This window comes from Oreochromis aureus, unplaced genomic scaffold, assembly GCF_013358895.1.
Source record: "Oreochromis aureus strain Israel breed Guangdong unplaced genomic scaffold, ZZ_aureus HiC_scaffold_156, whole genome shotgun sequence".
Lineage (NCBI taxonomy): Eukaryota > Metazoa > Chordata > Actinopteri > Cichliformes > Cichlidae > Oreochromis > Oreochromis aureus.
In genome coordinates this window covers 30,018-49,614 of record NW_024108754.1, presented here as the reverse complement: position 1 = coordinate 49,614, position 19,597 = coordinate 30,018, and the positions used below count along the sequence as shown (strand labels likewise).

The following is a 19,597-nucleotide window of genomic DNA, read 5'->3' as shown; positions in this document are numbered from 1 at the left end:
TTCTTTTAACTTGAAGTCTTTCTCTTCATTGGTTACTGAACGTCTGATCAGTTGTTCATAAAAAGTAAACCTTACACAGTTTTTAGGAGTGATGTTAAACAGTGAAATACTTGTTACTGTTTCTAACAGATCTGTCCAATACATAAAGGAACCTATTAGCCTTTTCCTTATTTTATCATAGTGTTACAGTGTTGGATAAAATAAATATGGCTAAGGTTTTCCACAATGATTTCAGTGGATGTAAAAGTAATCTGTGTGTACCTAAATTTTTAAATTTTGCACTGCTCAGAACACTTTGATTCAGTGGCTTGTCTGTTATTAATCAGGTCTTTGGCCCATGACTCTCTAGATGCAGTTTTTATATCACGTTGACATTTAAGGTAAATATTGTTTCTAACCATCCACATGCATGTCCAGAGACATGACCAGACTTGGAAACACTTAAAGAGGGAGGACTCAAGTTTCAAGAATTTGGTCTGTTTAGCTAATCAGACAATAAAGTCCCGATTACATGGGAGGAGAAATGATTAAAGACATCATTTAGGGTCCTCTTCAGATCTTTCTGCTAGCAAAGATTTTTTTAAAAGGAAAACAAAACAAAAATTCCCCAATTGCAATGTGGATTTAAGTTTAAAGATTTTAAGTTTTTCAGAAGACAAAACTGGATACAAGTAAAAATCAGTATGCAGTAGTTATACTGTCTCTCAGCAAATAGTCATAACTTTAAAACACCAAAACTGCGTATTTGCATTTACATTACAAGCATACAGTGAGTATATTGATCCAAGGCAGGTTTTAAACAAACAGTAAGAAATTCACTGAGTGACTGTTTTGATCTCAGAGAGTAGTCAACAGTGTCAACAACACTTACAAAGAACATCTGATATTTTCATTTTCATAACACAGAATATATTGATATCACCAATAAGCTGCTTTAAATGACAAGAATCCAAAATAAAGTAATTTAGTACTTACAGTTTTCTTCAGTGTGTTTACAAACACATGCACACCATAACATAATAATAAGTACTGAGTATGAGAAGTGAGACAAATAAGTAAAATAAAAAAAGTTTTCTTTTTCTTTCTGATGTTAAATAATATTTCAGTTTTACACTATACATTACATTACTTTTAACATGTAGAAAAACAGTTACACTGACTAATGCCTTGTCTGTCTTGAACCCTTAATTGACATATGCTTCTATTTTATTAAGGAGCTCAGATGCCTTGTTCAGTGCCAGCATTTCATTCTCTGATCTGAATTGTCCGTTCGGTATGTGGGGATATGGATGGCAGTTGGGATATTGAGTCCTTTTGGGATCCACCCCGAGTGTCTGCAGGTTTTTCACAATCTCAGGCAGATCTCTCAGTTGGGGGCTGTAGCAGGAAACTTGTGCAGCAGTGACTGAAATTGAGCTGCTGTTGGGGCGTTGTCCATTTCTTTTATAGCATGCTGCTATGAGAGACTTTTCCACTGCTTGATGGACCTTAAACAGACACCACTCTGTGCTCCCTCCACCAGTGTCTTTGTGAGCTGCATTGAGATCGCAGTGAGCCTGTCTACACCAGCGTCTGGCCTCTTCTCTGTCTGGCCTTGGGACGTTTTCATTGTGGGTCCAGAAGTTGTAGGAACCTCTATAGCCTCTAGAGAACCTCTCTCGACTATTTCTGTGATACCTGGCCTCCTGATTCCACTGTTCATAGAAGCCTCTGAAATTTGTATTTCTGCTTGAAAAGGTCGAGCCTGCAGCTTTGCCTTTGCTGAGCTCATCAATTCGATTCTGTAAATATTTGAATGCCTCATTGGTGAGAGACTGGCAATCAGGATTTTTGTCAGGGTGCCACCTAAGGTACAGTCTCTTGATGGCTTTGTGCCTCTCCTCCTCAGGTAGCCTCCAGATCTCTGCCAAACATTTATCAATTTCCCTTTTAGCTTCCTCAACAGATGCCGGTAAGGAACTTGTTGATGATTCAGAAGAATGTGGCACAGCTCCTGCCAGTGGTTCCAGCTCCATGCAAGTGTTTTCTTCTGGTTTTAGCATCTTCTTCTGTGGTTCTGGCTCCATGCATTTCCTCCTTTCTGTTTTTACCTTCTTTTCTCGTTTAAACTGAAACAGATCAACACAGCTGACTTCAATGGGCTCATCTTCTCCAATATCTACTTTGTATCTCCATGAATATCGTCCATTGTGACCAGGCAGTTCTTCAACAATAACTGTATAAATGTACTTGTCATCAATGCTGTAGCCAACATATTCCCCCTCTTCAAAGTTGTTGAGGACATTCATGTCCAAACAATCATGCCATTCTCCTGGAATCTCTGTCCCAGGGGCTGCTAGGCTAAAAGAGGAACTTCCAGTTTCAGCACTGTCACGGATCTGATTTTTAGCCAGAGTTTTCCGAACATCTTGCAGATCGTCACACATGAGGAGTTGTCCCAGCACTGGAAGGTGAACCGATGCAATTCTGTTTCCTAAAAGAGCATTAATCTCCTTTGTCAGTGTCATGATGACTTCATTTATCACTTTGAGAGCCATCTCATCATTGTGCTTCAAGTAAAAGGTGCATCCTTGGTACCCTCGTTCCACAAAAACATCAGTTTCTCCATCAGTTTTGGGAAGTGGCTGTTTATCGAGCCAGAGAGCTGTTTCCAAAGTTTTGCAGCAGATAATCTGTATACTGCCAAAAATCTTCTCACACATTTTAGTGGCATCTTCTTGTGTTATTTTGCCTTGAGAATTCTCTCTAATAAGACAAATTAATCCATATTTAAAGGCTGCTGAGGAGAGATGTTTATCAAACCATCCACTAAATTCACAGCCAGTCCCGAGTTCACAAGGCTGCATCTTTAATTCCACAACTCTTTCCTCTGTGAACTCAGACAGCATCTTTGGCTGAAATTTCTGAGGCAGCAGTTGCAACAGCTGATGATGCTTGTATTTGTCGTTGCCCAAATGACATTCACTGAGTTTCTCAAGCAGCAGGAACTTGTTCTCCAGCGCTTCTTCCAACCTTTTGGTCTCAAACACTGTGTCATTGTAGCAGAGTGTTGATGATGGGTATAATTTACCATCTACTGCTGGAAGATAAAGAGTCTCCACATTTTCAAGAAGTGTCTCATTTCCCTGAGCACTGATTAACTTAAACAACTGCTCAACAGCTCGTTTCACAGTTCTCAGCTGGTTCGAATGTAGTTTCTGTTTATCACAGGAATCAGCGTAAACTGCTGCCAAAACATTACAATATTGCTCTGCAGTAGCTTCGTTCTTCACACCAATTTTCTGAAAGAACGGTGCATACATTGCATCTTCTGCAGTAATCTTGTACAGATATGGTCTGAAGTCCAGATCATAGGAGAGCGACAGACACACGTCATCAGGCCTCATAAGTTTTGTGTCTTTTTCAACCAGCACAACAGGAAGACCAGCCAGCTGGTTTCCTTCAAATCTTTTTGCTTGCAGGTAAGCGTAGGAACTTCTGAACACTTTAGCTCGTGTTTTGATCAGCTGGTCAGTTTCACATGGTGACTGACAGATGTTTCTTATGTTACTGGCAACACAATTTGGAGGTGGTTCTTCATGAGCTCCTGCATTAATTAGCATTTGAAGACTTTGTGACATAAATGGCAGGTCTATAATTGGCATGGAGGTCCAAATCAAATCTTGATGCTCTGGATTTTTGTTAATTAAAGAGCCTCTAATTTTCACCGTAGTTCCTTCGGCTGCAAATGGTTGGTGGTAGTTGGACAGTTCTTTTTGAATAATCACTGGAAAAATGAATTTGATGTCAGCAATGCTTTCCAGCAACCTTTCGTTGTTGTCTTTGGCATCACATGCTTTATTCAAGGCTTTCCTGAAAAGTAATGATGATTTCAGTTTCAGGTCTTCAATTCTTCCTTTTCCTTTTGCTTCTGATTCCAGCTGGTACGCAAAATTTATTATCTCATCGTTTGACACAACATGCTTCATTCCAAGTTCTCTGACCAGCTGCTTTGCTTGTTTTTTTATATAACTATCTCCTTCACACAGCTCAGTCCAAAATCTCTCAGGAACAAATCTCTCTTGGGGCAACATTCGTTTGTACAGCTCCACACTTTCATCAAAGTAGTATGATGCAGGCTCCAGTCTACCTTGAGAACTGCGAATCAGTTTCACCGTCTTCAGTGAGGAGATGATAGTTTTCTTGTCCTCTGAAGAGTAGCGTAGTAACAGCAACAGTTTGAGGCTGTGAAGAATCTGTGTCTCTCTGAGTTTGTGTACAGCAGGCAGAATGAACTTCATGAAATACTCCAAATCATCCAGGACCTGAATGTTGAGCGTTTCTGACAGTGTGTAGTTCTCAGAGTTGAACTTGAGAAAAATACTGTTGCTTGTAGGTAGGTTGAACAAATCTGGAAATATGACTGTATATTTGATGTTAAGGATGAAAACCTTCTTAGGTCCATCAATCCTCACTCGTTCACCATGTGTTGTTTCAAATATTGGTAAGGATTTGAGTTTCCTCACATACTCTTGGTTCCCTTTGGACTTGGATAATCCTGATTGCAGGAACATCTGAAACTCCTTCATATCATCATTTGAAAGGTGGGAAAACTCTGGGTGATTAATGTTGTACACTTGATCCAACACTGCGCTTTGATCATCTACATCGAGAAGCTCATGCTGTAGACATGAATATACCTGTCGGTCCATCTCAAAAAAGAATACACGATCAAACCTCATAAAACCAAGTTTATAGAGGATGCCTGATATTTTTTTGTGTTTTTCTGAGGCAAACACAACACTTGACATGTGTTTCATTGTTTGCAGGAAGTGCTTGTTGTTCAACCTTGGACACACAACAGGTAAAATGTAGCAGTCGCTGAAGAGTGTCCTCACTTCACTTAGTGTCAGACTTGACTTGTCATCTCTAGATGTTGGTGCTTTAATTTCACTCATTATGAACCTCCAAAGTGATTTCAGCCACTTTATCATTTTGTCATTTGGGACATGAAGACCACTGTGTGGATCATCTTCACAGTTCTCAAGAAGATGCTGAATTAATGTTTTCAGATATTTCTCCGAGCAGGGCAATGTCATTTTTTGGATGATTCTTGAACTTTGAAGAAGTTCAATGTGGTCTTTGTTTGTCTGATAGTCTGCAAATTTGTCTTCGTAGTGAAAGAAGAGATTTTCATATACTGATATCCACTTGGGTGACTGGGAGCTGAAAACTGTCAATACTTTATCTCTTGTGAGAAGAAGCGGAAGTCCATCAAGTAAATTTGAATTGTCCTGGGTGACCTTTTCTGAGGTGAAATCTTTTAAACAAAATCTCAAGAGCTCCGAACATCTTTTCTCATCTTTGATCAAAGTAGCACTTATGGGTAAAGGCAAATCCTCATCTGTTTGGGTTGGATCATTGAGAGGTTTTGCTCGTAGAAAAGTCTGCACAGTGGAGGGACTGACCTCTTTCACTTCAACCCCAGCATCTGTGAAACTTTTCCAAATCTTCTGAATCTTTGTGGAATAAGGAACCAGCTTCATTCCAAGAGCTTCCAAAATGTTGTTCAGCTTGATATTTCCTGAGGTTGTCAGATAAGGTGACTCAGTAGAGTCTGTTTCGCTGACATTACACCAGTCAAATGAGTATTCTTCAATTTTTTTATCTGCAATTATTTGTGTATAGCTCTTCATCACAGGGATTACATCAAGGCCTTTTTCTTTCATTGATCTGTATACTTCATGTATCATTTCATGCCAGTCTGGAAAAAGATCTTTGGACACAGTTGGCCAAAAACACAAGTATTCTGTGCTGAAACATGAGTCAGTACTTGCAAGGGAGACTTTCTTGACTGCAATGCTGCGCCTGATGTAATGCAGGAGATCTGCATAAAGCGGAGCAATGACGTGCTGTTTTAAAATCTCATTCCAGCCTGATTTCTTACTCTTCCCATCTTCTTTCCAAAGGCTTCTCCTGGCAGAATCAACCTCAAAGTTTCCATTTACATGTACTGGCAGTCCAGTTTTCCCTGGCAAAGGAAGTGAACAAAAGGCTTCTCCTTTAAAATCCATGACACTGGATCCTTTTTTGTTCACACGTGCAGCTAATGATGCTTGAGGAAGTTTGTCTGATAGTTTTAATTCAAAGCTGTCTTTGAAGGAGCCAAATTGTTCTGCAACAATCCACTTACTTTGTCTTTTATCTGAGGTGGAAATCACAGTTTCATAGAAAGTCTTGTGCGGTGATGCTGTTTTGTCTGATTTCAGTGCATTTTGTAGATGTTTGATAAAAGCATCTTTGTCTTCCCGACTTCTTTGTGGCAGATTTTTTTCAACCTCAAAGATGGTTTTAAGTTCTTGTGAATCTTTATTGATTTCATGGACTTTGATTTTGCAGATGTTTTTCAGAAAGAGAATTAGTCCTTCAGGATCTTCAGACAGGGCAGAGCACAGTTCTTTCATGTCGCGGTCAGTGACTCCTTGCTGTGATATTTTGGAGGTATTTGCATTTGTACCCATTCTCAGAGGTAATCTGAACATGGTGCCGTCTTTAAGAGAAAATTTGTCTGGAAGAAATGATTTGTAGACATCTACGTACATTTCTTTGAAAGTGTCAGCTAGTTTATAGCCAATGCCACATCGTTTGTTATTTGAATGTTTTTCAATGTATTTTTGATTGGGGTCAGAAATGCAAAGTACTTCATCTCCTGTAAGGATCGAAGGACAGTCAGTCAGATGGTAAACAGAGTTGAATCCAACTCCATACTTCCCTATCTTCCCTGGGGTGTTGTGCTTTCCTCCCTCTCCCAGCTGTTGAATTCCCTTAATGTCAGCATCAGAAAACACTTTGTTGTTGAACACACAAAGTGCTGGACCCTGGAGAATGTTCCATTTCTTCCCAAATGTTTTTTCTTGTCCATGTTGTCTTTTGTCCCAGATGAAGTGAATTTCTGTTGCTTCTGCATCATCAGCATTTTGGATGAGCTCTTTAAGGATATCCTTCTTTGATGGATAGGCTGAAATTATGTTTTTAATACGAACAGTCAGCTGTTCCTGCTGTTCAAACTCAAAAGCAAATGGTGACATGTCATCAACTATGTGGGTTTCCAGAGAATGATGCCTTGTTGTTTTGATTCCAAGGTGGCGAGCCATAGCTCGTGGGATGTTCTCGTGACATAATGTGACACCTGAAGTGAGTGGCATCCATGGGCTGTCATTGTAAAATAGCTCACTAGCAAACTGCAAAACTCCATGCTCACTGGGTATCAGACAGTCATGCATGATTTTGACTTCGGCCTCAAAAATCCCTTTGTTTAAAATTGTGAAGACAACTGAGAGATCACTCTTTGGTAGGGGCTTGTTTCCATGTTGAGCTTGTAATTCCTGCAACACAGTTAGAAACTGAGTGATCGTGAATTGTTTTTCAACACCTATACATGTCCAGAGGTTCCTGAAGCTTGTGAAGGCAGCTGGAAGTACGTGGAGATAGGGCTTTGCTTCAAATTGCCCGTTCTCAGCTACACGATCAACATTCACAAATGTATCGCCAATGAGGATGAATGGAAATGAACTTGCTTGTTGTGAAATGTAAGTGGTATTTCCAGAGTCACGAATCCACTTGTCCAGACACTTATAGCACTCAAATGCTATTTTGTAAAGCATGGCTCTGTCAATGGAGTGTGCTTGTTTGCTTCCTTCATGAAGCTGCTGGAGCACCACCTCTGGCTTCGGAGTGCTGTTCACGCCCAAGATCTGTAGGACTGGATCACTGTGGTGTATTTTCAAATTACTATTATCCAGCACTGGTTGTGTCATGTTAACGAGAAGGGAGCATTTGTCACTAAAAACATCAGTGGGCCTTTTAAGTGTTACATTTCCTTCCATTTTTGCATCACCAGGTGAATATGCTGGAAGAAATGCAGTTGTCCTGAGTGTTTTCCAGTGGTGAGAGTCTTCATCATAAATGTGATTCTTCATCAGTTCAAATAGGCACTTCAAGTGCACAAATGCTTTCTTTTTGTCAGTGTTCCAGGTTTTATTAATTGTGCCTACTTTCTCTGTGATGTCTTCCAGTGGGAGATGATCATTTGCCATACCGAGTTCCAACAAACGCTGAATCCTTTTTGGAGATCTGAAGTCATTTTCGGATCCATCAAGCAAGCGTCCCTCTTTGAGTTCAAAAAGACAGGCCACTTTCCCTGATGGATTTACAAGTTTCCTGACATGTTGGAGCTGTCCACCCTTTGTGGGTATGCATGGATGGCAGAGCAGCAGATTGTCAATTTCTTTGATATGAAAGTCAATAGCATGCAGCACAAGGGTATCTCTACTCTTCGAGTCCATTGTAGTTAGGTTACTGAACACTGCTTCTCTGTAGAACTTCTCCCAGTTCCATGTTCTGTTTTGTAAAACCTTTTCTAGGCCAGCCTGTTTGAAGCTATTTCTCAGCCACAGTGGAAGAGGAACAACATGATTGGGTCCTTTTGCATATTCCTTGCAAACTTGAACTGCAAGGTCACCAATCTTTTCATCATTTTCAATGCTCTCATGTAGAAATATGGCATTGTTCATTGAGAACCATTGTTCTCCATCACTAAAGAGCTCTGGACCGACAGAGTCATCAACAATGGTTGAGTAAAGTGCATCCACTAAAGGCTTGAAAGTTTCAGTCACTTTCTCTCTATCAGGCCAAAAGGTGTGATAACAGTAACTCACCAGCTGCTTATCTTCTGACATTTTCTTTAGTGCCTTGAGTACAGTAACATATGCTGTCACTACTGGATCCTGAAGGAGAGCTTTGTTCCAGTCATTTTTCACTCCAGTTTCCCACAGACCTTTTCGGTTGCTTGTCACCGCAAATGTGCCATTTACATTGACAGGAAGACCTGTGTGAATGGGAAGAGGAAGGAAGCAAAAGGCCTGTCCAACAAGATCTGTTTGTAATGTGGTGAATTTTCCAGTTTCTGGATCATTTTGCAAGGGCACAGCAATCCCTCCAATGGGCAAAGAGAAACTGGCCTGCTTGTTTTTGTGAATGGCCATTTTAAAGGACTCATCTGTCCCAAAGCAGTTGTACAGGAGCCAGAACTGAACTTCAGTTTCATTAGACTGCTGACTGGATATTTGAATAATTCTGACTGTGCAAGATTCAATTAGTCCTTTGCATTTACCATCAAGTTTCATCAGTGATTTCTCAGCATGACGTTGCTTGGACACACTGCTGTCATCAGGAATCTCCATTGCACTCACAGTGGTTTTGGACACAGAGAAGATGGTCTCTATTTCATTTTCTCTTGGTGGAGTTGATCCATTGTGTGGGATATTTTGGAGGGATAATGTAATGATGTTCTTTAAAAAAAGCAGATGGGTTTGTGAGTTTTTAGAAAAGTGATGTTGAAAATCAAGGATATTGTGTTTTTGATACACTTTTGGGTTTATTTCTGATTTGACAGCCTGTTCTTCACTTCGGAAAGGTAGTTTGATCAGAGTTCCTGGATAGGGTTCAGGAGGACTTTTTCTAGTAAAATTACAGTCAAAAATGTTTTCATATGATCCAAACTGACCAGGAAAACAATGAAAGAGTCGCTGTTGAGAGAGATCCAGCTTGATTCCAGGATTTGATTTATGTTTGATATGCTTTGTGAGATGAGTAACATTTGGATCAAGTATGAGGAGAGTGTTGCCACTAAGGATGGAGGGGACATCTGTCACATGATACACAGTGTTGAATCCAAGTCCAAACTTTCCAATTTTTTCCACTTTGTTCTCCTTCGAGGCTGAGCCAACTCTGACAATATTTTTCCAATCCTCTGCTGTGAACTGCTCATTATTAAAAGCCCAAAGACAAGGTCCCTGACAAAGAGCCATGTCAGGGTCAATCAGGCTTTCAGGGGCATCTCTGTGTACTCTGAAATCCACCAAGAACTTGCAAACATCTGCCCCAGCATCCTCTGCATTCTGGATGAGCTCTTTGAAGATGTCACTGTCTTCATCATACTCTTTAAGAATGTTTTTTATCCTCATTGTTATTGGTTCAGATTGTCCACACTGCTCTATTCCTATCTCCTCTGGATCAAGGATGTGGGTACTGAGAAAACAAATTTCCAGACATTCAGCGGCTGCTTTTGGGATTTCCTCATGTATGACATAAATGTCCTCTTCTCTGCAGTTTAGTTCTTTTAGTCCATTTTTGCTTACATCACAGAAAAGAGCTGTTGATCGTGGTTTAAGGGTAAATTTTCCTCCCCCAGCAATGACTGGCACTGGGATGTCATCCTGAACTGTTTTCTTCTCTTTCCAGAGCCAGTTGAGAATTTCTATTGACACTTTGACCTCAGAGGAACTTGCAAATGGCAGTTGTCTTGCTTCAATTGTTTGCTGGATGGAGTACAGAATGCCTAAAATGTCTTCACTGGAAAGTACTGTTCTCAGGCCAAACCTCTGGAACAATGTTCTGTATGGCAAAAATTCACTTGGCACCTTCCCAATGTAAGAACTCAGATCTAGATTATTTGGGTATTCAAGAACCAGATCCTGGGGTGCAACAAACTGGTTGTGAGTCCATAGCCAACTTGTCTCATTACCCATCATTGTAACAAATACAGAGACATTGTCTTGCATGTGTTTGTAAATGCTGTGCAGCTGTCTTTTGAAGTCTACATCTGTGTCAGGATTAACCATTTCCAGTGCTTTTGATTTCAAGACTGTCAGATTCTCAATCACTTTTTCAGGTGGTGGTAGGTCTTTGAGATCAAGGCTGTTGCTAACTCTGTCACTGAGCTTCCCTGTTAGTGGCATTACATGTCCAACAATGTCCTTATACACAGAATGTCTTATTTCATTTGGGCAAAACAAACAATACTTCTGAGATTTATCACTGAATTGTTTCTCACTTCCAGGTTGTTCACATGGGATCCATTTAAGCATTTTGAGGCAATGAAGCTGTTTGTGAGAAAACTTTGACAGTAAATCATTACTTTCCACCATTTCCAACAGAACCTGAGCTCTTCTTAGAGCCTCGGTTTGTGAGTTCACACACAGTTTGTCAGTCAGGGTGGCAGCATGTAGCAAATGTTCAGGTGAGACATCTATCTCTTTATTCAGTAATCCGATTTCTGTTAAGCTTTCCAGCATCTGCAGTGAATGAGTGTATGAAGGCGGTGGAAAGAAGTCTGACTCAAAGATGACTTTAAAAGTCTGAATTCTTGGATCAAAAAGTCAGAGGCTTTTTTTCAGCTGTCCATTCATTTCAATGAAGCTCAAGTCCTTACAGCTGCATTTCAGGGATTCGTTTTGTGAGAAAAGCACCTTACCGTGCTGTAAAACCCAAGTCATTGTTTTTTTTAGTGTTGTCACTGCTACAAGCGCCTTTCCTTATGCTGCCAACAAGAACATTGGCTGCTTGACGGTGTCCAAGAGATGAACTTTGAGCAGCTGTAACAGTCTGCGGTCAGTCTCAGTAGAACACTGGATTATGGAATCAGGCATAGGGAGCTCTGTTGGTACTGTTAGGCCTGAGATCAGAAGCACAGCTTGTTTTGATTGAGCTGCAACACTGAATCCTTTCATGGTTTGAAACAAAGGCAACTTCAAGAGAAAATCTTTCTCTGTGTTTGAGAGAGAATCCAGATAAGAAAGATAGTCTTTTAGTTCATTGCGTGCTGTGTGAGAGGCAGATGTGAGTTCTGTGACAAGATGCTGGAAATCTAAATTCATCAAGACCTTCAAGACACTCCTTGGAGATGGGCACAGCACGTACGAGTCAAGGGCTTCATGCTTGAGCCACTCATTTCCTCTCACCACTGTGCCACCAACTTTGTTCACCAGCTGAGCTATTCGGTCTGGCAAATTCAGCTGTTTACTTTTCTGAAAGATTAGGGTTGTGTTCTGCTGTAGTTTTGCTACTGATACAGTCTGACTGCCAGACAGAGGACTAACTGGTATTAGAGGTATGCCAGTGAAAGGACTTAACTCGTTAAAATGACTGTTGAGAAACCTCCAGAATTCTTGGAACCAGTCTGAAGGTGGATGCTGACTGTTACTGTTGTCCCATGTAACAAGGTTCTTCCCTGTCTGCTTCCAGTCTGGTGGCAAATATCGTTTTGCATATTCAGCCAAATGGGATGCATCAACGTTGGTGACCTTGAAGAAATCTGAAGAGCAGATCAAAAAGATTTTTTTTTAAAAGATAAGAATAAATCTGTGTGCTAAAATGTGTAGCTGTGTACAAATGACTCTGCATTCTTTAAAATTACTTTGACTTACTTCTTCTGGCCAGTTCTTTCAGATGGGCACTGCAGGCTGGAGTCAGATCATGTGGGATGAACAAGGGTTTACAGAATGGCAGCAAGACTCTAAAAAAAAGTGCAATGGATTCTGTCAAACTGTTAGGAGTTCATTCAGTATGGAAATATTCCTGAACCTTCCAAATATTCAGTTACAATCAATATGTGAATAACACATAAAAATGGCAACTTTAGTCATAATGAATATAACATTTATTTTAAATATTGATAGATGTATGGAAACCCTACCTTGGAAATTCATGGCTGTCAATCAAAGCAGTGTCTTCCTCTTTGTATGTGAAATATCTGAAAGAGCCATCACTGAGTGGAAGGAGGTGAAGACCCTCAAGTTCTTTGTATTGTTCATCACCCAAAATGTACTCCAAAAGACTGAGTTTGTCATCTTTGGTGATGTTATCCACACCGGTCCTGTGGAGAATGGCCCTGAGGAATGCTGGAGTCACATGTTTTAGGGTAGAAGGGTTTGGGTAGGCCTCATTTATGGCCCTTGCAACACTAGCTGGTAAAGTGACAAGATTTTCTCCACATGACACTAAAGCCCTTTTAATGGCAGACAATATGTTGGTGCTTGTTGGGCCATTGCAGGGGAAAACAGCTTCTGATGGAGAGATAAACTGTCTTTCATCTTTAGCAAGAGAGAGGATGGCCACGTTCTGTCTGAATAAGTGATGAAAAACATCCAGAGTGAGAGCATGCCATTTTTCTTTGTGTTGTATCTGAGTGAGATCTGGCCACAGATTGTACACAGAGGAAACAGGGAGGATAGAGTTTTGGGCAAGTTTAATGGCATCTTGAATGATCTTGATGTATGCTTGTGGAAACACCTTCTTCATCAGCATTTCATTCCACAAAGCATGTTCATCATGTCTCTGGTCTTCCTCTTGCCATTTGATGTGTCTTCTATTGTCTGTGAGGCCAAAGCATGCATTGACATAAACTGGGAGTCCTGTCTTATTGGATTCATTGTTTGGAAGGGGAGAAAGCAGCTCAGTCTGCTCTGGCTACAGTCTCTCTTCTCACCACAGGGGGAATGCCAGGTCAACTTGAGGTAAAAAGCTCAACTTCTTTGTAAGCAAATCGAGATTTTCTGCAACTCCCTCTTTCATGGTACATGTTGTCAGAAGCCACTTTGTCTCTTTTTGGTCTTCTGAACTCACAGTTATAACTTTGAACCTTGTTAGACCCTCAGTGACTGACTCCTCTTCTGGCTCCAAAACACCATCTGTGGGGACTGAGGATTTCACTTCAAGTCTGGTGTTAACAGCTCCATCTTCACTAATATGTAACAAGGACACGGAGGTGACATTTTTCAAGAAGAGGAGGCTCAAATCTGCATCTGCAATGAAGCTATCAAAAAGCTCAACCACTTTATCTGAGTCATACAGATTATCAGAAATTTCTGATGCTTCATTGCGTAAAGGAAATCTAAAAATTGTCCCATTGAAGTGCTGATCCTCCATGACAACTTTTGACCATCCATGTTCACATACAAGTGAGACTATATCTCTAAATGGTTGGAACTGATCACTCATATTCAGCAGAACTTCTTGGTCTTCAGCGTCATCCAAAGACCACCGAAACCCTCCACTTCTCTCTCCAAATATTTTTTCTTGGGGATCCATCATGCCAAGATGCTCTGAACTGAATATACTTGGCACATCTATGAACAAAGTAAAAATATGTTACTGCTAACTGTTTATCTTTTCAAAAATTACTACTCATAGCTGTGATCTAACTACACATAGTTTCACCTGTTATGTGGTAAACAGAGTTGAAGCCGATTCCAAACCTTCCCACTCTGTTTGGGTCATCTCGCTTGACACTCCTTCCAGCCATCTGAATTCCTTCCCAGTCTTCATCAGTGAATGCGGCATTGTTGTAGGCATAGAGAGCAGGACCTTCGTAAAAACATAACAAACTTAAGGCTTATGCTTTAGGTATCTATATGTTAGTGACACATTCTCTGGAATCTCTATCCCAACGTGCACTGAATGAGATTTTTCCAGAAAGGAAATCAGAAGACAGGAGACACTTTCTCAGTTGCTATGCAAATGGATTTTCTGTAGAACACTTTGAGTGTAACTGTAACTAGAGACAATAACAGTGACTATTCCTAAATCTTCTCTCTTGATCTGCATATTATAATCAAGCTGAAAGCTCCATTGTCGAAAAATGAAGCCAGTTTTAAAAACTGCAGTGCTGTGAATGAACAGTTGAGGCTTGCTCCAAAAGTAAAATGCTCAACAACCTTGTGCAAGTTTAAACTGTGTTAAGGGTGAGGGCTGCATGAACATACATATAAAACTATTTGGCTGTTTAATTAAGTGAGTACATTTGGTTTTCACTAGTCAACATTCATTATCATAGTAAATTACAGTGCCAGTAGCTTGTTAACAAGTAGTTTTTACTTTGCAAGGCTCTGCCTTTCAGACAAATATGGAATTAAGTGAGTGTGGGAATTTGTTAGGAAGCAAGAGCTATATTATTCAATGATGCTGTAAATGCACATTGGTTATTCATGTTTTCTTATATGACCAATGCTTTTAAGTGAAGCACATTAACAGCGATAACGTTGGTCTCTGAAAGCACAAATATCCAAGAAAGCACAGAAAATATAGACTAAGAAAATGTAATCTGTCCTGTTATGCACCACCTGAGACATGAAAGAATATAAGCAACCTAAGACCCACTATTACTACTATCAAAAAATTATACAATAGAAAATAAATAAATAAAATGAGAAATTTTTTTACTTGTTTTTCCAATCAGTTGTTGTTGGAAATGTAGTTTTGCAGGTCTTGCATAGCTTGAATAAACAATGATGGTGACAGCCAAAATTCAACAGCTTAGGATTCACAACTGTAGTCCCAGCATGTGACATCACATATTTTATGTAGTCTACAATCAGAATCCAGTTTTACAGGGCTTACTAAAAACAGCCACCTAGGAAATGTTTGATAATGTGGAAAAATATGGGGAAAAACATCCACACACTATACTTTGGGAGAAATTACACACTGAAACAAGCAGAACCTGCTACTTTTAGCTGTTCCTTTAGTCACAAGGGGTCGCCATAGAGAGTAGCTCCACTTTTCGACGTGACCCCCAAAGGAAGCAGAATGTTAAATAAAAACAAACCAAAAAGTCCCCAGCAACTAAATAATAGTTTTTGTGAAATATGTTTCTGTTATTCAGTGAATACCTTGGTATCTCTCCAGTTCTTCAGTCCAAAGGTTTTCAGTCCCATAGCTTCGCTCATCATGGATGAAAACCACTTCTGTGGCTCGAGCATCATCTGCATTTTGAATCAGCTCCTGTTGACAAATAAAAACAACCTTGAGCAGAAAATGGCAGTACAACGCTGCCACTGACACAGTTCTACACAGAAAGCTGGTAGATCTTTCTCACAGCAAGTATGTCTACAGAGGAAAAACAAAAAAGGGTCTGTTTCAGTCTAACTCAGAGTCACTGGACACTGTAGTCCATAGTGTCCAGTCAGAGTATATGATGTAGTCATTCTTGTTCTTTAGCATACAATGGCAAAAATGTTTTAAGCTTCAAAAATGGTCAATAATTGCTGTTGTACTAGATGCAGTATGGAGTTTAGGATTATCTTTCTGAAATATCCAAGGCCTGCCCTGCAAAAGAAATTACCTAATTGAGAACATTTTGCTCTAAAACCTGTGTATACCTTTCAGCATTGATGGTGCCTTTAGAGATATGCAAGCTGCGAATTCCATAGGCACTAATGCACTCCCATACAATCAGAGATGCATAGTGATGATAATATGGCATATGGGCCCTCTTCTATTCACTCTGGCAGATGAGCCATCCATCCATCCATCCATCCATCCATCCATCCATCCATCCATCCATCCATCCATCCATCCATCCTCCCGGTGGGACATGCCCAGGACACCTCACCCATGAGGCGTCCCAGGAGGCATCCTTGTCAAATGCCTGAACCACCTCAACTGGCACCTTTCAATGTGGAGGAGCAGCGGCTCTACTCTGAGCCCCTCCCGGATGGCTGAACCTCTCACCCTACCTCTTAGGAAGAGGCCAGCCACCCTTCAGACGAAGCTCATTTCAGCCGCTTGTATCCGCGATCTTGGATCACTACCCACAGCTCGTGACCATAGGTGAGGGTAGAGACGTAGATCAATCGGTAAATTGAGAGCTTTGCTTTTACACTCAGCTCTCGCTTCACCATGACGGACTGGTACAGCATCCGCATCACTGCAGCCGCAGCACCAATCCGTCTGTCGATCTCCAGCTCCCTTCTCCCGTCACTCGTGAACAAGACCCCGAGATACTTAAACTCCTCCACTTGAGGCAGGAACTCATCCCTGTCCTGACCTGGGAGTGGGCACTCTACCCTGTTCTGGCTGAGAACCATGACCTCAGATTTGGACGTGCTGGTTCTCATTCCCACTGCTTCACACTTGGCTGCGAGCTGGAGGCCATCACTCGAAGAAGCCAACAGAACCACATCATCTGCAAAAAGCAGAGATGAGATTCTGAGACCACCCAAGTGAAAGCCTTCCGCCACTTGGCTGGGCCTAGAACTTCGGTCCATAAAAATTATGAACAGAATCGGTGACAAAGGGCAGCCCTGGCAGAGCCCATCACCCTCCGGGAGCAACTCCGACTTATTGCCGGCTATGCGGAACAAGCTCTTGCAGCAGTTGTATACCCGTCTATGTTTGTAAAAAATAAATACAATTTTGATTTTTTTTCTAGACTACAGAATAGGTTTTCACTTTTCTTCAATCCATTTTAAACAATCTTTAGCTCTTAGAAGATTGTGGCCTTTCTGAATCGTATTGACATATGGCTTTTTCTTTGCAAGCTACAGCTTTAACCCACATTTGTGGATGGCACTGTGACCTGTGTTCACAAACAGTGATTTGTGGAAGTGTTCTGGAGCTAATGCAGTGGTTTGCATGAGAGAATCATGCCTGTTTTGCAGAACTGCCTGAGGCCTTGAAAATCCTGTGTGGCCGTGGTACTGACTTTTGGCCTTATCTCTTGCACACAGAGATTTCTCCAGATTCTCTGAATCTATATACAGTAGATGATGAAATAATCAAAATCTGCACAATTTTGGATTGAGGAATATTATTCTGACACTATGTCTACAACTTGTAGACATATTTTTTTCTTTACAGATTGGTGAACCTCTGCCCCTTAACTTTGGAGAAACTCAGAGTCTCTGTCCAATCATGTTACTGACTTTTTACCAGTTAACCTCATTAAATGTTGCCCCGTCCCAACTTATTCAACCATGTTGATTTCACCAAATCCAAAATGAGACATTTTTTTTCATGAAATAATAAAATGTCTCAGTTTAAATTTTTACTGTTTTCAGTTGTTCCATTGTGAATCATTTTTATGTTTGTGAGAACTGCAAAATGTAGTAAATCTCATAAACCTGTCGCTTTCTATTGTCATTTACATTTTATTATTGTTATTATTATTTGCACAGCATCCCAATATTACCTAAAGTAACTGTTGTGTGTTTTTGTTACATCATTACACCAACCTTCAAAATTTGTCCACCATCTGGATATCGCCGTAGAATATCTTTCAGATAGTCAATGATGGGTGGTGCTGTGACCCCGAAGGAAGTCCTAAACAAAGTAAAAGCATTAAACACAAAGAAACTAGAGTCTGAAGGCAAATTAAAACCATGTTGGTCCTGCTGATGCAATGTTAGTAAGGATAAGGTTGAGAGCTAAGTTAGCAAAGCACATGCACGTATTTGACTATTTGACTGATATTGTTAGAGATGAGGTTCTTTACTTTAAATTAAATAGAATAATCTTTATGAAATTAGACAAAAATTAAATTTAATTAAAAAGAGACACTGAAGTCGAGTATTTATACAGTGGTGGATAAAAACAATTTTGGCCATCTGGTTTCAAAATGTTTCTTTCATGTATGGATTCCACACATTTGTTTTAATGCTGAAAACATATTTATTCCCTAATTTATTTTGACCACAGGAAACTGACTAGTAGTTAGTAATGATATCAATAAAGAATCTGATCTTTAAGCAGAATCAAAAATGGCATTAGTACCCAAATCCTATTAATATAATGTCTACTCAGCATGTAGGAGAACAGTTACTGCCTCCTACTGTATACAGTATATTAAAAAGAAAGCAATTCACCGGACTTTCTTCTTTGCCTTTGGATTCACCATGCCAGAACGGGTTCCTGTAAGAAATTCAGAAAATTGTGACATATGTTACAGCAGTGCAAACTTACTGTCACACTTTTAGTTTTAAGGTTTTATATATCTGGATGTAATAAAAAAAACAACACATGAACTAAGGGGCTTAACGGGTTTTAAAAATAGGTCAATAAAACATCAGATGAACATCTAAACGTGACATATTACACCGTGTCATTATTTATTTAACAAAAATGAAATCAAAATACAAAAGCAGTGCAAAAAACCTCAAATAAACACAAACTGCTTCTGCAGTACTTACTGTAGTAGGTAGCACCCATGAGCTGGAAGGTGATTAATGACATTAATAGCAAAACATTCAGGACAGCTGCCAGTCTTCCCCACCAAAGTGGAGAAGTTTGGCCACAAGGCACAGAGCTACAAACGCAGCATTGTTGTAGAATGTGGATTAGGATGATTGATTTCTGTTTCAAGTATTGCATGCTTTTGTTTGCTTATTCTTTTTAATGTGTGATGTACACCACACCCATGTGGGGAAGGAGACTGTACTCCTCTGGATCGGATGAATTGTGTGATGATAGCAAAGGTTTAACATTAGTAATATTTAGAAACACATGCAAACCTTTTGCTTAGTTTACAAATTAGGTTTATAGTGCTCTCTTTAAACCTCAGAAAATATAAATGTGAAACAAATCTTTGAACTATGAGTCATTCAAGGTTTTATTTCTTGTTTTGTTCTGATCATTTTGCTGAGTAACAGTGTATTGCACAAGGAAACGATCAATAATTCAAGTGTTTAAGTAACTTAGCCCGAATCTAGATGATCTTATGATTTAGCTACTTCACCCACCTCTCAAACAGACTAAACAGCTACAGTACGAGGGCTGTGGTTGATGATGCACACTGAAATTGTCCTTGTGAACCCTCTTTGTTCACTTTGTTGCTTCCAAAGCTTGTACTTTGGAATTAAACAACAACAAAGCAGCAAATATAATTAAACACAGATCTAAATAAGATCATCTGTATATAATATGACAAAAGTGTAAAAAATATATTTTTTTAAAAGTTAGTAAATTAACATATAAAGATTTTCTCTATTCTGTGATCACAGTG

The 19,597-nt window shown here is 39.9% G+C and overlaps 1 protein-coding gene across 1 annotated transcript; it reads right to left on the bottom strand.

The window, feature by feature from the left end:
- Window positions 1–100: 100 nt before the first annotated feature.
- Window positions 101–18,502, bottom strand: LOC120436765 (sacsin-like). Its single transcript, XM_039607641.1, is given in 9 exon segments — window positions 101–12,133; window positions 12,246–12,334; window positions 12,515–13,265; window positions 13,268–13,313; window positions 13,315–13,946; window positions 14,038–14,184; window positions 15,489–15,600; window positions 17,832–17,919; window positions 18,462–18,502. Coding segments are annotated over 9 exon segments (12,846 nt in total). The 5' UTR covers window positions 18,494–18,502; the 3' UTR covers window positions 101–1,184.
- Between the last annotated feature and the right edge of the window lie 1,095 nt (window positions 18,503–19,597).